Raw genomic sequence first — 27,196 nt, forward strand, 5'->3', positions numbered from 1 at the left:
GGAATTGTTACTCACCTTAGCAAGATCAATATGGGTGGATTTTGGGGGGAGTAAAGTAAAATATTATGTTGAGTTGTAGGATGTCCTCCATAACACAAATGCCAGAGTTACCAGGATAAGTTGTTTCTATGGGAACATGAATACCATCCAGTGCTTACAGAAGTTCATTTTCATCAGGATAGGCTGCTCAGGGGGATCTTCAGGCTAATGGGTTATACTGGATAGCACTAAAGGAGCAGCACTTTAACTGGGGAGGCTCCAGTGGGTGTGATACAGTGTAAGGGCACAAGGAGGCACTGGGGGGCTGCTGGACTCACTTTAGCAGCAGGTAAGGGGTGTGAAAAGGAAAATGATGACGTTCCTTGCTAACCAGAGATTAGTTTAGGTAGGTTGGTCAAACGAGCCTGAAGCCAAAAGCGTCTCGTCTTTAGGTACGATCTTTTTGGAAGCCAGTGAGAGATGGGGCGATGAGTTCGGCTGGTGTCAGTCTCGGTCCATTTCGTACGTAGCACAATGCCAAAGGTCGAGAAGGTTAGTTTTCTGAGCTGCCATGTTCTCGCCCAACTAAAAAAATGTTTAGTTTCTAGAATGACATTTCGAAATGATATTTTACATCGATCCATTCTCTTGGTTTGGCGTTCTTACTTTACAATTCCAAATGAGGATCGGCTCCAGTATATCGCCGAGCACGAGATGTTGTGCAACATCCGGCAGCCAAACCTGTTTAGAGAGCTCACGTTGGGCTTTTCATCTTCTTATTCGGGCGGTGCGTGTAAAAGAATGCTTTCAGAGCCAGCCCGTTTGAGAACCGCCTCGATTTACCCCGACACACCTGCGTGAACTTTACGCCGAGAAGAGAGGCATCAGAGGCTGGCTCGGCGCCCGGCAGGCGCGTCTGCGCACAATCTCGAACACTCTTGACACTCCTCGGGGGAACTTCTGCCGTGTCGGCTCCTTTCTGTACTCAAGCGGGAATCGGCTTGAGCCGGTGGGCGATGGCCGCGATTTGGCACCTTGTGAGTATGGCACTATTGTTATTATTATTTGAACTGTAGTAAAGTGGTTTTCCCGAGATCCACTCCGGTCTGGCTCTGCTTTATTAAGTGTCACAGATAACAATCATTCCTCGCAAAAAATGATCACGAGCCAATCGATGCACAGTAACAGGCTTAACTTGTCCGTTTTTAACCTTCTTACCAGTGCCACTTTACTCCGAGTTCACTTTTAATAAGATTCAGAACTTCCGATGTCCTTTTACTTTTTTTTGCTTCCACTTTCGTGTTAACTTTCATTTTGTAAGTGGTGGATCTGGAAAAGTGAACACCGGATTTAAAAAAAAAATTGGCGTATAAATACTCATAACAATAGTAGATATATCCGAATGGCAAATGAACTTAAAAAAGAAAAAGTAATCAAATGAAACTGTGTGATTTTATAATGGTCTTGTTAACGCATTTACTCGTCGCAACTCCTCTTCGACTTTTGATAGCAACAGTGGACGTGCGGAGACTTGGAAACTTGTACAGTTCCTCCACATCCTTTTTGCTCGCACTAGACTCTTTTAGGCAATTTAAAAGTTAAACTTTATAAAGGAGAAGACAAGAACTTGGTAAAATAACTGTAGCCAGAACGGTTTTCCTGTGGGTGTTAGTTTTTTTGTGTAATCGATGAATTAGAGCAGAGGAAGCAAAGTGATGGACAGTCGTCATGAGCTCATTTCCAGTTTTTACATTCCCTGTTACTCTTCATACAGTTTTACTTTTTTATTCCATTTAAAAATGTAAGCTGCTCTCATTACAACAATTAACATATACAGTATCGGAATAGATTGTTGCTTTTCATTCCAGCCAAGCTCTTATTAGCCATTTTAGCAATGAGAGATCAACATCACCTATCATCTGCTCAGGTATAAATCTGGTATTTGATTCCGTTTGAATTCACAAATACCAGAGCTGCCTCAGCCTGTTTACAGGCAGCTTTCCAGTTTGCTATGTTGTTCATCTCTCAGACCATGCTGATCATACCAGCTTGATTTCACATAGCTCAAAGTTAAGTTACCTTTTTAATTTTTTTTTATATCATTTGCTCCATCCATACTAATTTTCACTCTATAATACTTCATAGATATTTTAACAACATCAGGGCATATTCCTTATTTTCCCTTTTTTATCCTAGCAGTTGTTCAGGCTATTTTTAACAGAAACTGGGACAGCTTCTTCCATTTACTCCACAAATGTGCCTCGTGTTATTCCCCTTGCTTTTCAGTGGTGGTCTTAATACATGGGCACTGGCTGGAGGCCCCAGGAACATATGAGCCCACAATGTTTCTGATGCCTATATACTGTATGCATCTGTTTTGCTATCAAAACAGGGACCCCCAGTGTATTACTTTGCCTAGGAGCCTATGATGCTGTTAAAGATGGGCCTACTAGTTAAGTTCACAAAGGTTTTAGCTACTTGAAGACACGCTTGTCAGTTTCCCTAGAACACATGCGTCCTTGTTTTATTTCAGCTGAATTCACAAAGGGCTATATTTAGGCAAATGCACTTATTGTCTTGTTATGTGCCTGCTGCTTTTCATTTCAGATGAATTTGCTTATGTGTTAGCATCTGTAGACAGACTCCTTCTACATACTGCTTTTCCTTTGAATCCCACAAGAAGTGTAATGATAACTCCTTGACTGAAGAAGGGGCCTGAGCTGCCTCAAAAACCTGCATATTGTAAGCTACTCAGCCAATAAAACGTGTCATTTGCTTCAGTTCTCATTGCATCCATAAGTGACTAACGCGGTACATCACTCTGCCACTTTGAACCCCATGACACCCATTTTCCCTACCAAGCCGATTATAAAACATTATTAACAATTCGCTCCAGTAAACTGGAATCTGTTGTACAACATAGTCCACCGTGTCTGAAAAGATTGTTTTAAAGTTAGTCTCAAGGAACTTATGGCATATTTACATGACCTTTTCCATTTGAGCTAATCTCCTGAATGAGAGCAGAGATCTCCAAATAATTAGAGAATACATTAGTACAATATGAGATTGTTTTAGATATAAATGTGAAAGAATGGGTGGAGAAAAGTGACAGTAATAGAAAACTGGAGCTTGTTATTTTACTTTTCACAGATAATGAAAATATAGAAACAAAGCACATCAGATACTTTTTTTTTTTAAATTAGCTCATTTCTAGTTTTTCTTTATAGATTTTTAAAAGATTGCTTTCAAATTGGTTAACAGAAATAGAATGAAGTCAGTAGGTAATATGTGAGACCAATTTGACTGCACTTAAGATTTCTAATTTAAACTTGATTGGCTTTTATACACAGAGTTGAGGGAACAGGACAGCAGAGGTGACTTAATATGTGTCTTTATGAATATCTGGATTATTTCACCATTTAATTTCATTGTATTATATATGAATACGCACTCTAAACGTATCCTTAGTGAAGAGTGCTATACAAGACTAAATTGAATTGACTAGTAGATACATGCAGACCAGGGTAACGAACTGTTAGCTTAAAGATGCACTAGGAGAGTCTTCTGAAGTTTCAGTTAATTGTTTGTGGCATTAGGTGATCTTTGTAGACTGCATTTTATTGCACTGCACCGTTACTGCAATTTTAACTACAAGAACGCTTGTTACACTTGTTAAGAAATGCACAGGCTTTAGCATCCAACAAAACTCCCCTTGGAAACGGGTTCATGAAGGATGCCAACCTGAACCGTGTTGGAAGTACTGAGAGTAACAAAAAAATGTGAAAATTAATAGCCCCTCACGTTTCAAGTGTTTTTAAATTTGGTGTGTTACTTGCTATTGTTATTCTAAACTTTTTTCACACTTCATACCATAAATAAGGTGCTTCATGTGGAAAATAATGAAAAAAATCTGTCTTTAAATAGGCCAAATTGGAACAAGTTGTCTAATGGTCACTATGATATCACCCTTTTAAAATTATTGCATGCATATTGAATAGCATTGACAACCGAGAAAATAATACTATTTAACTGTGGGCTGACAGAAAAGCTTTGTGTCCGGTGAACATGCATTTCAAGCCCTGCATTCAGTTTTCCTTCGTGTGTTGATTTTTGAGGAGATGTGTACCAGCATGGTCAGCGCTGTAGGAAACTAAAACCCAGCCCATTCAGTTTTAATGTGGAGTTTGCTCTTCCTCTCCACGCCTAAATCATCCTCAAGGCTGGACTCTAAATTGGCAATGATGTCAATGAGCATTAGAGTAATCTGTTACAGACAAGCACCCCATCCAGGGCTGGTTCCCGTTTGAAGCTCAATGCTGCTGATGTAGACCCTTGTCCTGTAGTGCAGGGGTCGTCAACTCCAGTCCTGGAGGACCACCGTGGCTGCAGGTTTTCATTCTAGCCCTTTTCAGAATGAGTGACCTGTTTTTGCTGCTAATTAATGTCTTTTGAACTAATTTTAATTGATTTGCTCTTGAAGACTCAGACCCCTTAATTGTTTTTTTCCTTAATTAGCAGCCAAACAATAATGAGATACAAAATGAGCCAAAACAACTGGTGTCCATCATACAATATCTGAAAATAACGAAAGATGATGGTCTTAGGAACGCTGATCTGCTCAGGTCCCCAAAACATTTTAATAGTGCTCTTAGAAAAGAGAAAATCAACAATTTTGAAAATATCTGCTAATACACCACGAGAGCAGCAACAAGCCATGAAATTAAAGAACTGGTTTAATTAACGACAGGAATTGGCACCTCATTAAGCAGCTGGTTTGAGTGAAATTAGTTGGAGTTTGAGGCCCTGACTTAGTTGGTCTGTTGGCTCCCTCACTTCACATTTCATTTCTGTTTGGGTGCCATTTAAGGAAAGAAATGAAGTAATTCAGAGGAACAATGAAGAAATTCAGGAGAACAAATCTTAAAAAAGCAATTAAATTATAATGAATTCACAAGAAGTTAATTAACAGCACAAACGGGGCACTCAATTAAAAAGGGTTAGAATGAAAACCTGCAGTCATGGTGGTCCTCCAGGACCGAACTTGGCGAACCCTGCTGTAGTGAACATATAATTGAAAAGATTTTATTTGTAAAGTTATGTATAGTATGTAATGTTACATAAATATGTTTTAACAAATGGAAGACTTTAAGGAGTGCTTTTGTTCATTAAACTGAATCATATTGTGTCTTTAACATTCTTACTTTAAATCACTGTAAGAAAAGAGCTGCTTGTTTACAATACTCCTGAAGGCAGTTGCCTTTTAAGTGGTCTGCAGGTTCTGGAATATTTTAAATAGCATTAAATAGTGTTTTTCAATGAAATTGAATTCTAAAACCATAAGATGATAAAAATTATTTTATTGTTGAAACCAGCCTTTTCAAAGAGTAAATATTTAAAAACTGCAATGAAAATACATAAGTAAATAAACAAAACACAAAAAAATGATGGCAATATGGGGCAGTAGTAATGTTGCTACCTCACAGTAAGGAGACTGGGGTTTACATCTCGGGTTCTTCTTGCATGGAGTTTGTATGTTGTCCCTGTGTCTGTGCGAGTTTCCTCCCACTGGCTAAAGAAATGGTGAACTGTTGACACTAAATTGGCCCCAGGGTGTATTTGGTACCTGTGTGTGTTGGCTTTGTGATGTACTGGTGCCGTCTGCTGGGTTTGTTTCTGCCTTATGCTCTATGCCAGCAGGGATAGGCTCCAGCCCTGACGTCACCCCTAACCCAACCCATGACCCTTCTCTGGATTAGAAAATAACATGACACTAAAAACAATTAATTGGATTTACTCATTTGAATGTGGATAGCAGTTTTACATAAATTGTTTGCATTTAAAGTGCCCTATGTTTTCTGCACTCTTTCAACGCATAAATATTGGGTTACTTCAATGTAATTCTTCTACCTCCTTTGGCTGCTCCCGCTAGGGGTTGCCACAGCGGATCATCTTCTTCCATATCTTTCTGTCCTCTGCATCTTGTTCTGTTACACCCATAGCCTGCATGTCCTCTCTCACCAGTATGGAAATTTGTATTGTTGTCCACATACTGTATTGATTTGGGCAAAATTTTACATCGGATGCCCTTCCTGACATAACCCTCTCCATTTATCTGTGCTTGGGACTGGCATGAAGAAACACAGTTGTGCATCCCCTGTAGCTGGGTTGGTTACTTCAATGTAATTAATTTAAGTAAATTATATATACAGTTTGATAAACCTACTCCGGCATGAACTAGTTAGGTTAGCATTGCACAATTGTTTTTTGACAGTATTTTTTGATTATTTTAACCTCACACAATTTAGTCATTGCTTAGCATCATTGTTTTACTCAATTTGAATGGTTTATGTAAGTGAAAACATTCCCATCTTTTCATTAAAAACATAAATAGTTCCGATTTAAGAGCTTAATTCTGGATTTCCACCAGTGAACCACCTATAGAACTCCATACTACTTGGGAAGTTGTATTGTTTTCAGTCCTCAGGACTCACTGCTCAGTGCCCAGCACTTTTTTTTAATGTTTTTTTCCTGCCCAAACACCTGAATTAGCCTCTCAGCTAATTATTAAATGTGGCATCAGGTGTGATTGGCCACAATCACCCTCAACGTCTTCTAGTTGTTCTTTAATCCCATTTTAAGCACTTAATTACAACATGATCAAATCACTTTGAAATATAACCACATGCTAAGTTCAAACATTCGACTATTAAAGTGAATCCATGTGATCTGCTTTTATATATTCAACAGAGGCTTTTTACTCTTATTTCAGGGCAGTAACAAAATGTGAGCAGAGTTAGTTGGTAGGGTTCTTTCTTTATTTCTTGGCTGGCAAGATGTCCAAATTCTTATTAAGCTCACCTTGTTTAAATAGTGTTGCCACTTGTCCCAGTGCTATTTGCCCTGGTATGGTCCTTTTTTCTCCCTTATTGCAAGTCTGGCTCTAACTTTTTTGCTAGGTAAAGATGAAAATGTTGTGCCCAAACTATGAAGCCTTGAAGGTACAGTAATTGTTTTCCATCTGTTGCATGCATGAGCTGTCCCCCCCTTGTTTTTCGAACTCATTGCTACAGAAATATTGTGTATCCCCCCCATCCCTCATAAGCTTTTCTGCTCTACGTAACCGCCTAGTTCACCAGTATGGTAGAACTGGCCCTTTTCCTTTGTCCATTTGCTTTTGTAAAAATATGTTTATTCCTCATTGTAAACAAACAAGTGCAGTCTTCTAAAGATAGTGGCCATGTCCCACAATTCAATGTGGCATGACGTTTTATTCATTCTCTACAAAAACGGAAGAGCTATTTGAAAGCCTCATCGATTACCAGTGCAGAAGAGTAGTGAAAAGATCATTATACATTTGGAGAAAAAAATGGCATTTTTACTCATTTGACCAAATACTTAATGTGCCTTTTTGTTGTCTGAAAATCTGGTGCATCCTTAAACACTAACAGCACAAAACTGTTAAATGAGCTAATCTGACAATCACTTCAACATGCAAGTTACCCGTCTCGAAATAGAAATGCATGCTGATAGAATATCTTAGCTGTATCATAAAGTTTAATTAGCTTTTCCCTATAGTAGTGCCACTGCTAGCTTTGGTGGCTTCCCTGACTCAATTGAGAAAGTGTCATGTATCTCTATAATGGAAGTGGAGTGATGGTTATTATCTCTGATGGCTGTTTATAATTTATTTTAGCAAGCCATGTTAGAAACTTTATCAGTGGTTGATGGATCACCTGGGTCACAGTGGTAAGTCATGTGGTCCGTAAGGTGACACTCCTATATGAGTAAAGTGACTTTTAAATTGCTTAGATGTCAGTCCGTTATATACAGGTATGTCTTTATAACTGCTGTGCTGCTCTTTGATACCTATACTATGCAGTAAATGAGGATCAAATTGAAAAATTATCACCATGGAGCACAGCATCCAACTATCTTCTGTGACAACTAATGCTTCATGAACAAGAACAATCAATATTTTTATTAATGAACAAAAGGAAAAACAGTATGCATGCCATAATCACTTTTTACATACAGGCCCTTAAGCTAATTTACAAATCCTTTCTGCATTACTATAATTCTTTTAATAAATTGTACACATGTATGTTACCTGAAATATATGCGCATGCCACACCCCATATTACAGAAGGGGTCCTCAAGTGCAGCCTTGGTGGACCACAGTGGCTACAGGTGTTTGTTTCAAACCAGTTTCTTGATTCAAAGCTATTTATCACTACTGACACAGTTATTGCTTAAACAATATTTTTTGTGCTCTATTTTATTTAACTCAAATAATATAATTTCTAAACCTTAATTTGCCTCTTAGTTCTAAGCAGCTGCATTCACAGCTGTTCACAACATTTATTTCGATCACACATTTAGATACAAAGTATAGCTGAAAGTGCTTTACAAGATGTCAAAGAAGTAGTTACACACAAAGAAAAGCAAATTAAAACTAGATAAGAAAAATAATGCATAATAGTATAAAAATACACACTTACATAAGATATATAATTAAGAGAACTAGAGTCCTTAAATATAGGATTGTTTAAGTCTCTAAATGACAGTCCAAAGATAAGGTCAGTGGCCCAGGGTGGATAGAAAAACTCCAGTTACGCTGAAGAAAAAAGCAAACAAAATCTGCAAGGGTTCAAGGCCTAACATTAATGTTCTTAAGTAGTTGTTTATTTTATGTATTTTTAATTTTTTTAAGGCTTTGTTTCATGGCATTTAAACATCACAGGCAACTGCAGAGGACTTTGATCAGATGGTGGTGGCGCAGAACTCCACCACAGAAGAACTAAAAGAGAAAACAGAAAAAAGTAAAGATTAATGAAGTTTGCAGGTTCATTGGAGAGTATGATAATTCTGTGCAGATCTAGTTTATTAAAGACAGAACAAAAATGTAGCTTTAAAGAGGCAAATTAAAAATGTGGCTTTTTAGGAGTTTTTTTTTTTTTTTTTATATGATGCACAGAGTTAGTCTGGCGTATCTCTAATTAGTAATGCATTCTAGACTTTTGGTGCATTTTAATCATTTCTTGCTTTCTTAACCACCTGCCAGTTAACAATGAGATGGAAATGACAAAGGAACTAGCAGTTCACCATCTAATAACTCAGTGGATCCCAAATTCAATCCTGGCTCCACTGTAGTAGCAAATTTTCATCCCTGCCAATTTCTTCTTTTAATTGGTCTCTTACCTGTCAGTTCATAAATTACAAAATGGGGTTTTCTGAATGTTTACTGGAATACTATGTAGCATGTATTTATTACTTTATTTGGTGATGATTTTATGTCTTTTTAATCTTGATGTTTAAGATGTTCATCATCATCACCACACTTTTTATTGTGCTTTTCCTGGTGTTCTGGTTCTGGTTGTTGTAAAATTGTCATTGTTAGATTACAATTAAAGGAGCAAATTCCACAGAGAAAAAGATGAATTAATTGAAAAAAAAATGACAGAAATAGTTAAGCATTTAAAACTGTGTAATATTCCTAAATGTAAATATCACACTGCTGCGATTTTCTGAATGCAGAATAAGAAAAGAAAAAAAAAACAAGATTAAACAACATCATCAGCCAGACGTAAACTGAGTCACTGATTGTGAAACTGGTTGGAATAAAAACCTGAAGCCATAGTTACCCTCGAGACGTAATTTGAAGAAATCAGATCTTACTTGGCCCCACATATAACTGAGTGCTCAACATAAAATTTCTGGTTTAATAAACTATTTGGAAAGAAAAGGAACAGGAAAAATTAAAGGACTGAATATTATTAATCTGATCCACATTCTGTTACTGACAAAGGGTAAATTTCAGTTAAGTAATTGGGTTGGAACAAAAGCCTGTGCCACTTCTCTTTCTCTCATTCAACAATTACAAAAAATAAATCAAACGTATTCTTAAAGTAGTACTGACTTATATGAAACGTTTTCTTTTGATTGGATCAATATACTGCTTATTCTTTATCCTGAGATAATTGTTTACAGTAACAAAAGGTAAGAAATTGAATCTATACAGTGCTTGATTTCTTCTATTGATGAGCCTAAATAAGCCACTTTCACTGTTCTACTAAGGTAAAATGTTATTCTTTTGTATTTTTCAAAATGCTTCTTAATGTCAGCCAGAGAGAGTAAAAGTTGTCTGCCTTGGTTACACTGGTGACATTACTACAGAATGGGGTCACATTACCTTCAGTCTGTTCTTCTGGCTCAGTCTCAGCAGGCAGGTGAACAGCTCCTAACATACTGTCTGGTGAAATCACACAAGCAGCAGTTGGTGGTGTTAGCTTAGCAGTAGCAGACAGATTGTTTGGTTTGAACTATTTTGCAAAAGTCAGACTTAGCAAACAATTTGTTGATCTTGAACGACATAAAGAAAACTGAAGATAATGAACATTAAAGGTATATTTTTCTGTTGACAAGAATGACTTCTAACTTTTGTTCTTTTCACCTGAAAATCTTAAAAGGTGCATGACAGTTTGTGCTGGGGCTATCACTGCATCTGCTTTATAACCAATACATGCATACAGTGCAATGGAAATGTCATCCACAAGAAAAACTTATCTAAACTATTTATATCATAACAGTACTTTTTATGTGTGTTTCATGAAAATAAAATAAAACAACTGAACGTTTAACTTTTTAATTAAATATAAATAGATCAAACTTTAACAAATGACTATTTAAGGGGTGCTTGTGCCTCCTTCATGTTATGCATATTGTGCATGTCAAGTACCAGGATTACAAATTGTCATATTTCGTTATTGCTTTTTAAGCTGTTAAAGCCTTAATGTGTTAGCCAAACATAAAAAAGGGTTCACTAAAAAATTAATTTTTGAAATAGGTATCACATTAAACATTCCACTACTTGATGAGTCAATGACACAGAAACACCTGTTTTTCAATGTTTGATGATGCCGAAGATCAGGAAAGTGAGAGTTTCCGTTCCAGTTAATCCCTACAGATAATTGCATCTATATTGCTTGTGCTAGTAATATTGAAAAGAACGCATATGCATTGTCATTTTACTGCCAGTTAAAAGTTATTTATGTTTTTAAGGGATGTGCTTCATTGGGGTAGCATATTGTCACAATGGTTTGCTATGCAGTCTCACAGTTTCAAGAGTCAGGATTCAAATTTGATATTGTCTGTGTGGCGTCTGCATAGTTCAATTGCATCACTGTGAGTTTCTTCCTGCAGTTCTCTCTCTTCTGAACAATGCATCTTCAAAATGTGAGAATTTTCTAGTAATTCTAGGCTTAATGAATCCTCTGGTGTGAGGCAGCTTTAAAAGAGATACCAAGGCCCCTTAAAGCTAGTGAGTGGCACTTTGATTCAATTAACTGAATTCATTTGATCAACCCATTTATGTGAAAAAAATCCTGTACTCTTGGTGCTTACTGTACTCTAAACTACAGTAATACAGTAATAACAGTACAGTAATAACTGATGGCTAAACCAGTTGAGAAGTTGGGGGTTAATTAATGTAAAAACAATGACTGTAGCAGGCTTCATGCATCTACTTGCTTGTCTTTTAGGGAGAGGTTTGAGATTAAAACAGTTAATATGACAAGAATATGACAAGAAATATTTACTGATTGACTTTAAAAGAATTAAATACATGAATGGCAGACATATTTTCAGTTGTTCGGATTTATGTATTTTTTGTCCTTGAGCAGTTTTAAATGTGCAATTGAATATATAATTATTACTGTTATGTAATGCAACATGGATTTTTAGACAAGATTTTCCAGTTTCTGACAGTTTCATTTTAGTGGCTGGATATCAAGCTGTTTGTCTTGAAACACTTAAATAGAGCGAAAGGTGTGCAATTCTGTTTATTTTCTGAACCTGCTTATTCCATTAAGCAAGCAAAAATCTTTCATTTCTTATTGCAACCTTCTGTGGTGAGTGCAGGTTTCTACTAAAACGATGTACACGGGCAGCACGATAGCGCAGAGCTAGTGCTACTGCTTTTCAGTCAGGAGATTAAGGTTTGCCTACCAGGTTCTCCTCTTGTCTGCATGGGTTTGCTCCTGTTTTCTCCCACTGTTTGAAAACATGCAGGTTAGGTACATTATCAACACTACATTGGCCATAATGTGGGTGTGTGTGAGGTTGCCCTATGATGGAATGACGTCTGTCCAGGGTTTGCTCCTGACTTGCACTCTATGCTAGCTGAGATAGGCTCAAGCTCCCCTCATGACCCTAGTGTGGATTAAGCCAGTTAGAAAATGACATGACAAATATGTGCACAGTACCAGTCAAAACTCTGGACACACCTGGAAATTTGTGTTTTTTGATTGAAGTTGATGCCTTTTTTAATTAAATTTCCATTAAATTGATTTAACATATAGCCAAAACATTTTCTGTGCTTCTAGTGGCTATTACTGCTTGAAATGACTGATTTTTTATTACTCACATGTGACTACAAAACCCTATTTTCAGCAAACATTCATTTAATGTCCTAATGATAAACTCCCTTAGCTTATTATGGTCAGCATCTTTGAGTTGTCTTATCGTTGTTGCAGATGACACTGGTATTTGGGGTCTAAGGAAGATTACAACTGAGAATTTGTAAGGCTTTTGTTTCTTAAACTACAGGCTCTGATGTTCTTATCCTCTTAGTTTGTCCATCTCAGCCTTTCCCTTCTTTTTCTGTCCTGATTAGATCCAGTTTGCCCTTTTCTCTCAAGATGTTAACAGACATCTTTGTATTAAATCTTTAGTTTCATAACAATGTGTCACATGGAATAACCTTCATTCTAAAAAAAAAATAAGACTTAACATTTTTTTGAGAATGTTATTTCATTTTTGAACCCAGAATTGAATTTTATGAATGCCAGTACCTTGTAACACAAGTGAACAGAGTAACAGGTTTCAGCGGTGCTAATACAATTAAAAAGGTTTCTCTAATAATCTAGCTTTTAAAATAACTAATTAAGGATAAACTAAGGTAGCTGACTGTTTTGACACTGGAGGAATTATAGCTGAAAATGGGGATTTGCAGTCATAAGTGGATAATTAAAAAATTGTAATTTCAAGTTGCAACAGCCGTTAGCAACACTAGTCTTGGCTGTATTTTTGAAATCAGTTTAATGGTATCTTGATAAACAAGGCATCAATTTCTATGAAAAACATGAAAATGTCTGGGTGTGTCCAGACTTTTGACTGGTGCCAGAATTTAGTACTTCAAGAGCACAGGCACTTTAAGTGACTTATTCAGAGAGAACCAAAGCAGCAAACTTGGAGTTGGGAGTCCTGTTCTTTGGTCACCATATCCTACATGCAAATAGAGCCAAGAAAATAATGCTAACGTGGCAGCACACTGCTGGGCTCACTCTCCTACACTTGCTCACACAATTTAGTGTCCTCGATTGGTCTGACTTCCATGTTTTTGGGATGTGAGAGGTAAGTGGAGAACCTGAAGTAAAAATCCATGTAGATACAGGGAGAACATGTGAGGTTATCTAAATAAACTGGGATAATAGCCTGAATGATATCACATACTACTAGACAACAAAATTAAAAGGCTTTTCTCACATATAAAATAATCACATTTGTTATTGCTATTCTGAGTCATGCCTAGGATTATGTGTTGTTCCAAGTGACAGGATCTTTTGATGTATTGCACAAGAAGGGTGTATATTAAATCTTTTATTCACTGAATGGCTCATCTTCTTATGGGTAATTATCATTTTTAGTGTTTTTAAGCAGCAGATGCATGTTACCATTTCTGTCATAAGACACTATGCATTCTCCATGTCCACAATATGGAGATTTTTAGGTTTATTTTGCTTCTGGTGCTTTTGATACTATAAAACTAGATTTTTGGTTAGTGACCCATTGCCTGTACATCTTTGACACTTTAGCAGGGTGTCTATTCCTAATGCCCTCAAGCTGACTTGCCAGGTGCACACAGCCACAGCATGTTCAGACCCACTTGTATCTTTAGTCTTCTTCATTCGATTAAGCCTAACACCTGGAGAAGCCTGTGTAGATATCATCTTTTCTAATCAAGGTAGAGTAAGAGAAGTGGAAAGGGGTGATCCTCTGAGTAATAGCTACCACAATATGGTTACAAGTGAAGCATATAGTCTTTGACAATAGTTAGATTCAGAAACAGGTACATGAATGTTTTCTAGGACTTGGTTGTTAGATGTTGCTGAAATATACAAGGGCAACACAAAATATAAGGAGATATATACAATGAAATATGAAAAGTCAGTGGTGTTCAGAAATACAGTACCTATTATAGATATGGAGTAGAAACTCAGACCAGATTCATCAGAACAACAGCACATGGAAAAAACTGTCATTTTACCTTTCACCGCACCAGCGTGTTTACCAGAGGGAAGTCTTTGGAATAGGAGGTGCCCTATGGAGGTGGCCTATGGCCCTATGCCAAAAGAAAATCAGACGCCTTGGTAAAAAAAAAATGGAAAAGGCAGAACTGGCAAAAAATAGCTGTAGTATAAAAACATAATGTACAATTTCATGGACACAATGATTCATACACAGCATAAATATATTCTTAAAACAGACAAGACACAAATTCAAAGGCCCGAATGAGTACAAAAAACACATTCTTAAACCTTACAACTTCTTCAGGTGCAATTTGACCTGGTTTTGCGTTTTAAATCAGTAAAAGCACCTTAAGTGTCATCTGTCATCAACGCATAAAAACATCCTAAACGTCATCCACTTTTAGATCATTGGTACTACTGGCTAAGATGGACAATCAAAATGTAAAATATATTCGGGGTGAAAAATATTATGTCCAGGTCACTTTAAAGGAGATGTCAGAATCACAGCATTGGACCAATACATGAAGACATTGTAAGGAGCAAAACACAAAACTAAAAAATATCAGTCTGCAGGAATATTAAAATATCAAAAAGCTATAACCCAAGAAAAGCACTGGAAACTGTGAGTAAGAATTTACAGTGCTCTAAACAGCTGTGGAGTCATTACACAAAACCTTCAACTCTGACTCCAACTCCTCAATTTATGGTACCACCGACACCAACTCCGACCAGTCAAATGTTTGAGGTCACACAGAAAATACCTTTTTTATCAAGATACTAGTGTGTATGATGGCTGTTGCTGCCAGAAATGATAGTAGAGAAAATAGTTTATTTGAATTAGAATATCTGAAATTGGAAATTTTAACACATTACATTTTATATGTAATGGTAATCGGTCTAGTAACAAAATAATTGTTTCCAATTCCATGACTCTGACTCCATAGTCCTGGCTTTATATGCTGACCTTCTGGCTGTCACTACTGTTACCCATGAACTAGTCTCTGAAGCTGAGGTGGACACTCTTGATGCCGCCAAATTAATGAAGGGAAACGTCCATCTTTGTACTAGTGGATGATGATCTACCAGCCTTTCTACAATATGTCCCATGCAGTACCACAAACAATGCCTGTCATTTCCTGTGATAATATCAAGGGAGCACATCTCTCAAAGACATTAGCAGCTTTTGAGAGCTTATGCTAACCTTGTTCAGAAATGGCTGAGACAGAAATAAAAAAACACATTTTACATGATTGTCAATGCAAATGCCTTTTCTCTCCACATACAGCAAGCAACACAGTAGAAATAAATCAAAAACATTATGTAAAGGTGTGGCAGTAGTTGGGTAAGGCGCAGAATGGTGACCAGCCCAGACACCTGTGATGCTATAAAAAGTGGCAGCAGTGGCATGAGTTAAGTCAGCCTGTCATTTCCTTCACAAGACTGTCAAATCTTTGCCATCTTGCTAAAACACCAACATTTTTAGTTGCAGTGAGGCATGAGACTTCATCTTCTTTTTAATTTTTTCTTGTTGGATTGTTATAGCCTGTCTGTTCATATTCTAACTACAGGTGAGTAGCTGCAATGTACTGTGCAAGCAACCACTAAACCCCACATTGCTGTTCATATCTCACTCACCCCCCCATTGTTCACTTTATGAGGCTAATATGCTGTACCTCTTTTATTGCTTGCACTCAATTTAAATTATTTTTTACTCCTGAAGTAGGTAATTTAAGATAAAATGTGCAGCTTTAATAATAAGCTTTTTTGTTTATTTGGGGCTCAGAATACTGTTCATACTTGAAGTTAATATAATAATTGCTGATATTGAACGATATGGGAAAAATATATCATCATAACATACTTGGCCGTTTCACACAGCCCACTGTGATGGTCCGGGTTGGCTGCATGCTTCCTTGTTGCATCCGGGGGCCTTTTCAACCCATAACTGTCGATAGTCATGTACTGAGCCGGGCAAATGAGAACACAAAAAATGGGCCAGTGCTTTTACTAAAAGCAAACAATAAACAGTGTCCAAAAGTGCAGTGGTATAAATCGTTCCAATAAATAAATAATCAATAAAATCAGTGAAAATCATGGAGGTTAAAATATCTAAATAAATATCTCCATAAAGCGAGGTTGAAACACAAGGGTGAACATTTTTTCTTTAAAAAATCAAGAGCCTCGGTGCTGCTTTTTAAAAATCTGACAGCTCCCCGGCACAAGGAGACATCACCCAGCAGGCGCAGACAACCCTTTGATTTGACTCGGGTCCATCAGCACGAACAGTGCGCTGCACTAATTCTGTACTCCTTCCAGCTCCTGTTGCCATTCCCTGGCCTTGCCGGGGAGTCCTCCTGAAGTAGTTTGCTCACTTCTGCTCCCAGGCTGCTTAGCAGGAGCAACTCTCAGCTCCTTCAACCACAGGCTTCTTTGCCTGGGGCTCACTTTCCTGTTTGCCTGCTTCCCTTTTGTATCGCACTGGCTCTATCCTATTCCTGCCCTTCTCTCCATTCCTTTAACCTTCTTTTTTTGATTTTTCTTTCTTATCCCCCCTTTGCCATGCAGGCTCCTTTTTATTCTGCCTGATTAGACGCAGGTGTGGTGCTTTGTCCACTCTGAGGTGTGAATGAGGCACCTGACTGATCTGCTTGCATTTACACGTACAAGCACCCCAATCCACCTCAGACTGAAGCACGCTTACGCACACCTGCATCCGATTGGAGCCTGCAAATCACAGGATGCAATTATTTATTTAAAAACTACACTGCGCCACAGACCTCTCATCACGACAACCCAAGGTATGCGTCAGCTATCCAGCTGTACAGTGAGAGTGTCAGGCACCAGCAATTCTGGCCATGGAGTATATAACTTGCAACTGGCCTTTTTATATATTAAATTTCCTGGTCATGGATAGTGATGAGACTATATGAACTCTCAAATCATTCTCATAAAGTGTACTTTCTAGCTCTAAACCCTACATTATATGCATGCATGCACAGGCACAAACACACACATACTTTATAATAATCTTCCTTCCTGTAAGCATCTTTACTTTGTAAGCCATGATGTGCTAAAAAAAAAAATAATACTGATCACTCATTTTTCTTATTTGGTTAGCTAGAGTTTAACTGACCCAAGTCTCTAAGTTACAGTTCTTTTAAATGGTTCAATGGTTATATCTTCAACACCATGACTGGATGTTTTGCTGTGGGCTCTCACTTTCCTGTCTACAAAGAAGTGCTTCGGGTATTGAGGCTTCTGCTCAAGTTCTGCGGGGTTACTCTAATATTGTTTTAAGAGGTTTGTGTCTTTTCTGCAGGCACTTCTTCTGTGTATGCTCTTCGTCCAAGTTCAGCCAAGTTTTGCATCAGAAGCAGACATGTACACAATTAAAGACAATGCAGGCATAACTATTCACTGCAGAAAATGCTCAGCCGGGCAAAAAGTTGTAAATGACTGCACTGCAGATAAAGAAACTGAATGCGAGGATTGTGAAAGCGAGACGTACATGGATTACCCTTCAAACATGAAGAAATGCTTAACTTGCCGGAAACCTTGTGGAGAGTATGAAGAGGAAAGCTTGTCATGTACAAGGACACAGAAACGGGAGTGCAGATGCAAAGATAATGCATACCTGCTGGACAGTGAGTGCATCAGGCACCGACCGTGTTTCCCTGGCCATGGAGTATACAAACCGGGCACGAATGTCTCAAATGTTATGTGCAAGCGGTGTGTAAATGCATACTCTGATGTAACATCAAGCACTGCCACTTGTAAACCCCACACAAACTGCCTTGCCAAGAACTTGACAGTGATAGCCTTTGGTAATGTCAGTGCTGACAACGTTTGTGGTCCAAAGCCCATTAGGTCTGTTACAAAACCAAGTAAGTGATTTTTTTTCAATTTTTTTATTGTGTCTTTTGTAAGGTCATATTATGTTAATGTAACATCTCAAAGAGAAATTTAATACAAATTAAGAGCAAAATATGTGTGAAGGGGTGGTGGAATTACCAAAGGAAATGAAGACACCCTTGATTTGTCACATTGGTTAATTGTACAACAAAATGCCACTGTTGTCTCCATAAATATAAAAGTATTGCAATACAAAGCTGCTTTAAAGATTGGGGACCCAAATGTGGTTTTTTAAATATCACGTTTTCCAGTGAAATTCTTCTATAATCAAAACTAAGCCTTTGGGATTTGGGAGGAAAACTAAAATGTAAAGGAGAGGGATAACAACTATGCCTGACATCCTTAAAAATCAACTGCTTATTTTTCATTTAGCATGTATATTAACTATAAAGGTATAGTTTCATCAGTTAAGGTTTTCTATTTGACACAAAGTGTTGAATCATTCATAAAGTATGATCTTTATTTCATCCTCACTGACCTTGCCAGTGTTTTTAGTTTAGCTTTTATCTTGAAACAATGGAGAACAATAAACACACAATAAGAACCACTAATGGCAGTGGCTGAAGTTACCAACCTAGGTACTTGCAATTATTGTAATTTTTTTTTTTTTTTTTTTAGCAATTTGTAGTTATTATTGTTAATTGCCAAATTGATTTTCACAGCAAACTTGTTGTTTGCGGAACATTTTCCAGTTCGCTGGGCAACTTTCTTAGGCATACACTTTTTTTCTAAACGCCACATTATGCTTTGCATCACAGAGCTGTAGCAGCCTTGAGCAGAGTTTACATTCATGCTTACTGTAAGATCGTTGCTGTAGTGGTCATCACTCAGTCACAAGCACACAATGAAAGTAAAATAAAAGCCCCATTGCACTTGATAGTGCAATGCGATATTCTCCCCATCTGTAACCACATTCATTTCACGAAGAGGAAAGCTCCACTCTTCTGCTCATCGTTGTTTCAACCCCATGGTTTTCCATCCTGCATGTATTTAATAAAACAAAAAAAGTGCTGTAATTTCATTTGAGAGGTACATTAGCTGACCATAATGAGAATATTAGGAGTACTGCCACCAAATTGGTAATACTGATCCCAATGAGCTGACAGCACAGCACTGCATGGCTAATTACACATGCGCTCAGCTATTATCCCAAAACAAGTCTTAAAGAAGCCCCAGCTCCCCCCTTATAAGAAAACACAGGTCACACTTTGAAACAGTAAAAGCAGAAGATTTATTACAATTTACAACATGTTTCTTTCTTCTTGATGAAAGTATCTGCACAGATAAATTAGAAATAAAACAGACATTTCCGGTGTGCCCAAAGCAACATCAAAAAAATGGAATAAGCCAGTCCCACACCACCGCTGTGTGGCATGGCCAATTTGTACCCCAAGATGGGAAATCTGTAAGTGCAATGATCAACTATTTTTTATTTATTTATTGCTAGTTTGTCGCCATTTCTTGTATGTTATTTGTGGTATTTGTTCCGTCTGCATCTTTTGTCATTTAAGACACAGAGAAACACTGGCAGAAACTTTCGTAGCACTCAGAGATGTATAAAATACTATTGCGTCATTATAATCAACTCAAAACTGGTTCAGTACATCCTTACTCATAGACTTCAATGCATTTCACAAAGTGTGGCAAAGATCTTGATCATTTCAGTGGTTTTGGCGAACCCATTGTACAGGGTTTGCTCATCACTAGTGCTTATATTTTTTCATTTTGCAGCAAACTTCCTGCAGTATAAACAAGCTTGTTTTATAAGTGAACAAAAGGTGATTGCTACATTAACCTTTACATTAAAGAAAGTAGAGTAATAAACTGGAATAAAAAAAAAAGTAATCGTGGAAGTCGTCCTGTGCAATTTGACAAACAGCAAGAAAAGTTACGTTAAGGAATTCAGACCTTTATTTTGTCCTTGAATTTATAACAGATACCACTTGAGTTTGGACAGTGAGCTTGTTTAAATGCAGCAGCTTATATTTTTAATTGGAAAAAGAAAAGATTAAGAAAAATTTGAAATTGCTGCCTAGTAAACGATAGACCTTTTTTTTTTTTTTTTTTTTTTTTTTAAAGATTTATACTCTGTTTATTATTTGCATAAGTTCTGGTAAGAAACAAGTACAGTAAAACCTCCATTATCCATCAGGGGTCAGGACCAAGGCTGTGACAGATAAGAGAAAAGACAGATAACAGAACAGCTACTTTAAAAATGATATACAGTAGATTAGTTTAGCAAATGGTCAATTTTTTTTTTCAAAACAAAGCTACTGTATATTAATAAATTATAATATAGTATTAACAATATTAATTAACTAATATAATATTGAAACACAGCAGTGGGCTGGCGCCCTGCCCGGGCTTTGTTCCTGCCTTGCACCCTGTGTTGGCTGGGATTGGCTCCAGACCCCCATGCCCCTGTGTTAGGGTATAGTGGGTTGGAAAATGACTGACTGACTGAATATTGAAACGACCAGTGTAATAAGCAAATACAACTCAGAAGTACTGAAGTTTTCTACGTTTTACTTGGAGTCTTCATTCCATAACAAACGGTGCCCTGTCTTATACTCTTTTGTCTGGGTCACAGAGCACATCTCCAAAAACAATAAAAGAAAGCTTTCCCTACCAATCAGTTTATCTCCTGCCACTTACATTCTGGACTCCCTACTTAAAACTTCCTTCTGCCGCACTTTTCTTTTTCTTCTAACTTCTCCTGTCTGTTCTCATGTCCTAAGAGGCGTGTTAACCCCTTAAAGAACAGAATCCCTTCACCCAGTCCCATCACTTACAACATTCATTCCACCCTTTCTGCTCCTGCTCAGCGCATCACAAGCTGCCTACATATCACAATATATTAACAAAACATAATACAACAGAATTTTAAAGGAAAATTACGAGACAGAAGAACATTAACATTAATACAGAATAACATTACCGTCGGTAGTTTCCATTTTTGATACATGTTTCAATTTTCTCAGCATCACGTTTTGTACCGTTCACTGTTGTTCTTCCTACTCCGTAAATTGAAGTAATAGTTGAAGCACTTTCGCAGAAATGGAGAGATCATAGTCAAAAGCTAGAAAAAAATATATAGATCTTTTAAAGACAGAAAACTCAACGTGGCGTATCATGACTGAAGCCGCTGGCTCATTCTATGTTTTTGAAGTTGTGCTGAAGGCTCAATAAATTGTCTGTGCTAAAGCTTTGCACTTGTTCTTCTATCAAAAAGATAGAAATGTCTTCTCTTCTGTTATTATTTCGTTATTATTTCCATAGAGTCTCCTGTATTGAGATGGGGAGGGGGGGTTAAGCTACTTCAAGGTTTGCTTTTTATCTCCATGTAGTTAATTATGCACGCCTCATTCACTTATACCAACGTGGAACTCAAAGATCGACCTGCACATTTGTGGCAAGCAGAGATAACTGGTTATTTATGCTGTATATGTTTCATAAAAAATACAATTATGAGAAGCTGCATTATTTACTTCTCTGTTCTACCACTAAGTCGCACAGAGCCTGTAATGCAATGATCAGCATTATGTAACCATGGGGCGGTCCCATACAATGTTGGCTGTTACAGCTCCAGGGGGATGTCGCACTGGCATCACAAAGCATTATGGGGCACTGGGAAAAAAAGTTCTCCTAAATCACCCATAAATATCAGTAAGTCATTCAATAAACAAGGGCAAATGCAAATGCAGCAAATTCGCTGTAAGTAATGCTTTGGCAAAAAAAGGTGATCAACATTAATTAGCACTAATAATTCCTCCCATCCACCCTGGGTTCTCAGTGTTATTGACACATATTAGATGTTGGACTAATTCAGTTTCCAGGTTTGTCTGGTTCATTCTGAAAATGTTTCTTTCCAGCAGTGTTAAGCATCCCCCCTTTTTATCAAAGATTGTTGAGGTAGCCCCTTGGCCTTCTCCAGGTCACTGCAAGAAAGCTAATTTGATTTTAATTTTGCTCACGAGAGAATTTTGGTTGAAATAACTGTATAAATGACACCCCTTTCTGTATCCTCTTTCAGGTTTACAGAATGACAAGGTCACTGAGAACATATCTAGCTCTGGGACAGACAAAAACAGTGAACCTAACAGTTCAGACAAGTCCACTGGCTGTTGGTGTTGGACAACTGAAAGAATTGCAATTGTCTCTGTGATCGGGGTGTGCCTTTTAACATTTACAGTACTGGGTTGGAGTTTGTACTTCAAAAAGAAGAAAAAGTTTAAAAGGCATATAGCAGATTTAACTCAGGTGGACAAAAAATGGATGTTTTCATGCAGAAAGACAGGTAAGTCTCTTTTTCTATAAGCAATCTTACATTTTTTAAATCTAATCGGCATACAAGCAGTGGAGCTAGTCTGAACTTTAAGATTTAACAAGGGTGAGTATGAACATTATGTGTCAAACTCACATCCTGGAGGTCTGCATTGGCTGCCAGTGATGTTGAGTAATGGGGTACTGCTACAAATAATCCAATAATAACTCAGCAGTTGAATGAATGAACGTTAAGGAAAACACTGTCAGCTAAAACCAGCATTATTTTCTTTCTGAATAGTAGTACTAGGGTGTTGTACCATGCTTAACCATTATGGATGTAGTGAGAAATCCAGCAAAATGACATCTTTTATTGGCTAACTAAAATACTGTAATTACAATAAGCAAGCTTTCGAGGCAATCAGGCCCCTTCTTAGTTAGCCAGTAAAAAGTGTCATTGTGCTTGACTTTTCTGAATAGTAAAAACTACTCCTTAGGAATTTAAGATTGCAGACTGGGAGAAGCTACCTGATTTACAGGTACTGGTATCTAATTAATAATTAGCCTGGAATAAAAAAATAAGTAGCCACATGGGACTACTAGAACCAAGCTTGAAACAATAATCCATCTGCATTCCTGAGTAACACATTATCTGTACTTCTGATCTGTCTCTCCAGCCCAGAGACTAACATGGACCCCCTTAAATCCTTCTTTTTGGCTTCCTACTAGACATCAATACATGGACCTTGCCCCATAAATGATACAGTAACCTTTCTCTTCACACTTAAGGCATTTATGTTGAGAAAATATATTCACACACCCTGACAACATACACTTCAAATACACCTTGTGTCAACCTGCTATGTAGTTCTCAGCTACTTAGGATGTGGAACTGGTCACCACACTGAAAATACAGATATAACTCTGCTTTCATAATGAAGCAGTCATGAAAAAACTTTAAGAAATCAAGGAACTGACACTTGTGATATGGACGCACAGAGGCACGTGTAAAATCCAAGCACACTTTTATTTTCTTCACCTGTGGGGCACGTCTTCCCTGTGAACCCCACAGGCAATACACAGTCCCAAAAGCACTAAATACCAACAACACAATCCTTCCTCTGGCACCACCACTCCTCCCAGGCAACCTTGTCCTCTTCCTCCCGATTCTGGCTCCTGAGTGGTGGATGCTGGCCCTTTTTATAGCCCACCCGGAAGAGCTCTAATTGCACTTCCAGGCGAGGCTGTATACTTGTCTGGGCTGCCTCAGGGACCCATGCAGCACCCCCTGGCGGCTACCCCAGATCCCAACTGGGCTGTGGAGAACTCCATCTTCCATGGACACCTGCGGGAAACTGAGGCACCCACGTCAGCCAGGGAGGCTGCCACCAAGCGTCCCGGGGAAGGTATTGAGACGCCCATGGTTGCTCCCACGGAATACAGTATATGTTGAAGGGGCGTCCCGGCTGGGCATAGGCCCTGGCCGCCCACCACACACTGTGACTGTAAATTAGCTTAAAGGTGTACAAAACCCTTAAACAGTAGCAGTTGTGTCCTCCATGAAGTTGAAATCATCAGTCAGTGGGCCTACTATTCTGTAACAAAATGTAGACATTCATCTTGTGGAGCTCTCCCAGTTATTACTTGAACAGTGGGAAAATGCATTTGAAGTTCAGGATAAAAACCTTTAGTTCTTCTGTTAGTCTCGCAGGGAAAGTCGTGAGTCTCAAACGAGAGTACACGTATAGAGACAACCTATTAAAAGTTGTGTAATGAATGGCAGTGGAATCCTCTGCTGCAAAGGCTGCGCCCACAGACCTTCCTAAAACGCCTGCCCCCATTTTCTTCAGCATGTTCAATTTAATCCGCTGCTGGGACCTTGGGGAGAGAGCAAAAAAATACTGAACAAAAGACTTGATGCTGAGAGGAAATAAAAAAGGCTCAAATTTCTGTTAATCCATTCAGGAGTTCAGTAGCATGAGGCACATTTTAATAAGCACTGCAACAGTGAAGACGAACAAACAGATAGATAAACACACGTAGACCACCGCAACTACTGCGCTTAAGGCATTTGAGAAGTGCCTCGGTCTGGTACGATATCTGTCATTTTAACTACTTCATAACTATATGACATAACAACAGCAAATAGTTTAGAGAAGTGTTGTGGTCTATGGCTATCCTATGTGTTAAAATGCTGTGGCTAATTTGTTATGATATGTTTGCATTTCCAATTAGACTTGAATATTAACTTTCTTTTATTGTTCATTTAGATGTATAGCCATGAGGTGAATGCTGTGAAGGCTCATCGTGCTTTTACTGGAGTCGTTCGGCAGTTTTGTTGATTCGGGTTTGTTGAGTACTGAAATCTGCCTCTCTGCTGGCTCTTCGTTGATAGCTCTCTTAACGGTTGTCCTTTTGACAGAGTGTGACACGTCATGTACTTCAAATGCTTATTTTGCAGTTCGTATTTTCATGAATGTAGCTGCCAGTTCTTTCAAGTTTACATCAACTCCTACACTATTGTTAACGCTGATCAACAGAGTGCACGATGCTACTGAAACGTTTTTCCCTTGCATCAGGTTTTTATTTTTAAAATGGGTTATGTTTATTTTTTTAAGACATGCAATGTGGTCTCCGCACATGCATCACACATTTAAATATTGAATGTTTTTTTTTTGTTTGTTTTTTTTTTTAATTGGAGATTGTAGACGGTTCGTCGTAAACAGAAGCTTGCAGCCAGGTTAACAGGAGTACCTTTTGCTCTTTGCAGTTCAAAGTCAAGACTCCTACTTGGAGTGCCACCTTCTTGAAGCATTGGATTGGTGTAGAAAAGTTACACTCCCTGAGCTGTCTAATTGTTCCCACCCAGTTAGAAGCACAATTCACGTATGTTTGTCTCCAGATGTGTATATTATACATTTGGCTTCTGTGAGACTGTAGTTCTGTAGATCTTATGACCGCAGTGCAAATACTGCAGTTGTAGAATGCGGATGGATAGAAGCTTTAATAAACACAGGTAAAATTCAGTCACATACTAGAACATTCTGCACATTTGTTAATGCTTTATTTTAATGTTAATTTGCCATTCTGTCTTCCATCTTTAAAGTAAGCTGTGCAGTGGCTGCCATTTTTAAAATTTGGAAAAATTTGCCATTTAATCCTGCTGCAGTACAACTCCCACAATAGTGACAATTTCCAGACGCTATAAAAGGCACAGTATAACTGGAGATGCTTCTTCATGGGTGTGACTGATATAGTTTTAGTACTTAGTACTTGATGTAGTTTTAGTAATAGAAACCCAAAAGCGTTTACTCAAGCATTTAAATTGGTAATTCATGGAACTATTTGTGGGCAAAAAATAGTAAAAAAATAAAGTAACAAATCTTGACCGGTGGGGAAAAAATGAAATCTAGAAAAAAAATGAACAACAAAATCAATTCCCTGGCCCAAACTAAATGTAAAGAAAGCAAAGTGAAATTAGCAACTTTGAAACCATGCCACAGGTCCTGCAGCGTGTCAGCCTTTGGTAATAAATGTAATGAAGACAAACAAAATATTCATTCTTTTAAAAATCCACTTATTCTAATGGAGCCACAAAGAGTTGGATCCCATCCACTGCTCAGTTCTCACTCTTTATCTGTTAGTTACTTTCTTCTCTACATTTAAATTCTAGCTCAACATCCCACTGAATTTCATCCAAATAAAAATCAGAACTTTCTCTGTAATGGATGCAGCTGTTGACCTAACATAGGGAAAGTGTTTGGTATTTTTGGAGTGTATTTTCTTCACAGTAGAGGCTTGCTGTAATGTGTAACAGACAAATGCTTTATTGACTGAATCTGTACAACGGTGCCTGCCAGTAGGATTACTTGATCTCGTTTCCTTTCAAAACATCTAGCGTGAGTGCACGTGAGGACATCACTCGCCTTTCAACAGGGGTCCTCATGTACAGTCCTGCATGACTGCAGTGGCTCATCTTACAACAGGGGTCCTCGGTTACAGTCCAAGATGGCTGCAGTGGCTTTCCTTTCAACAGGCTGCCTTAATTACGGTCCTGGATAGTTGCAGTGGCTCAAATCACAACAGGGGTCCTCAGTCACAGACCTACTGTAGATGGCTTCAGTAGCCGATTTTTTTTTTTTTCACTTCAGTTTCTTAATTAGAACCCATGCATTTACTGCAGGAGCGATTTATTTTTGTGAGCTTAACTTTAGTTAACTTACATGTTACGATTCAGAACTTTTAACTGATTAGATTTCAAACAGCAGCATTTACTCATTTCCTATTATCTTACTCTGCCAACATGTAATAACGCGGTGGAAATTATATTGAAACTGCCAGCTTTCCCACTAACGTGGCCCTATTTAAACCTGTGTAAATGCGTCATGAGGTATTTACAAATAATTTATTTCTGTCTAGACAGAATGAAAACACTAACAATCCAAATGATTAAATACTAAGTTTCTTGGAAGCAAACATTGACGTCTAGTTAGAAAACTGGCTGAAACGAAAATTCGCAGCGATTTAGCCCTCCAGGACCCCATGCTTTATAAGGACCACCCAATAATTAAAACCCATGTATCATTGTATGCAATGACAAACAGAAAAGGGGAGATGGACTTGTGAATTTCCCCTTGGGATTAATAAAGTATCTATCTATCTATCTGGACTAATTAAGTGAATTACTAAAAATAATGTAATGCAGAACAGGACTTCATTATGTGGCTTTGTAAAAT

At 37.9% G+C, this 27,196-nt stretch overlaps 1 protein-coding gene across 1 annotated transcript in view; it reads left to right on the top strand.

The window, feature by feature from the left end:
• The first annotated feature begins 842 nt into the window (after positions 1 to 842).
• Positions 843 to 27,196, top strand: part of LOC114654715 (uncharacterized) — a 36,654-nt gene continuing 10,300 nt past the window's right edge. Inside the window, exons 1-3 of the mRNA XM_028805442.2 lie at positions 843 to 1,016; positions 17,605 to 18,169; positions 22,231 to 22,494. Of these exons, the coding sequence (XP_028661275.1) occupies positions 996 to 1,016; positions 17,605 to 18,169; positions 22,231 to 22,494 (850 nt within the window). The 5' untranslated portion in view covers positions 843 to 995. The remainder of the gene's footprint in view (positions 1,017 to 17,604; positions 18,170 to 22,230; positions 22,495 to 27,196) is intronic.

The sequence above is a fragment of the Erpetoichthys calabaricus genome, chromosome 7, assembly GCF_900747795.2.
Source record: "Erpetoichthys calabaricus chromosome 7, fErpCal1.3, whole genome shotgun sequence".
NCBI lineage: Eukaryota > Metazoa > Chordata > Cladistia > Polypteriformes > Polypteridae > Erpetoichthys > Erpetoichthys calabaricus.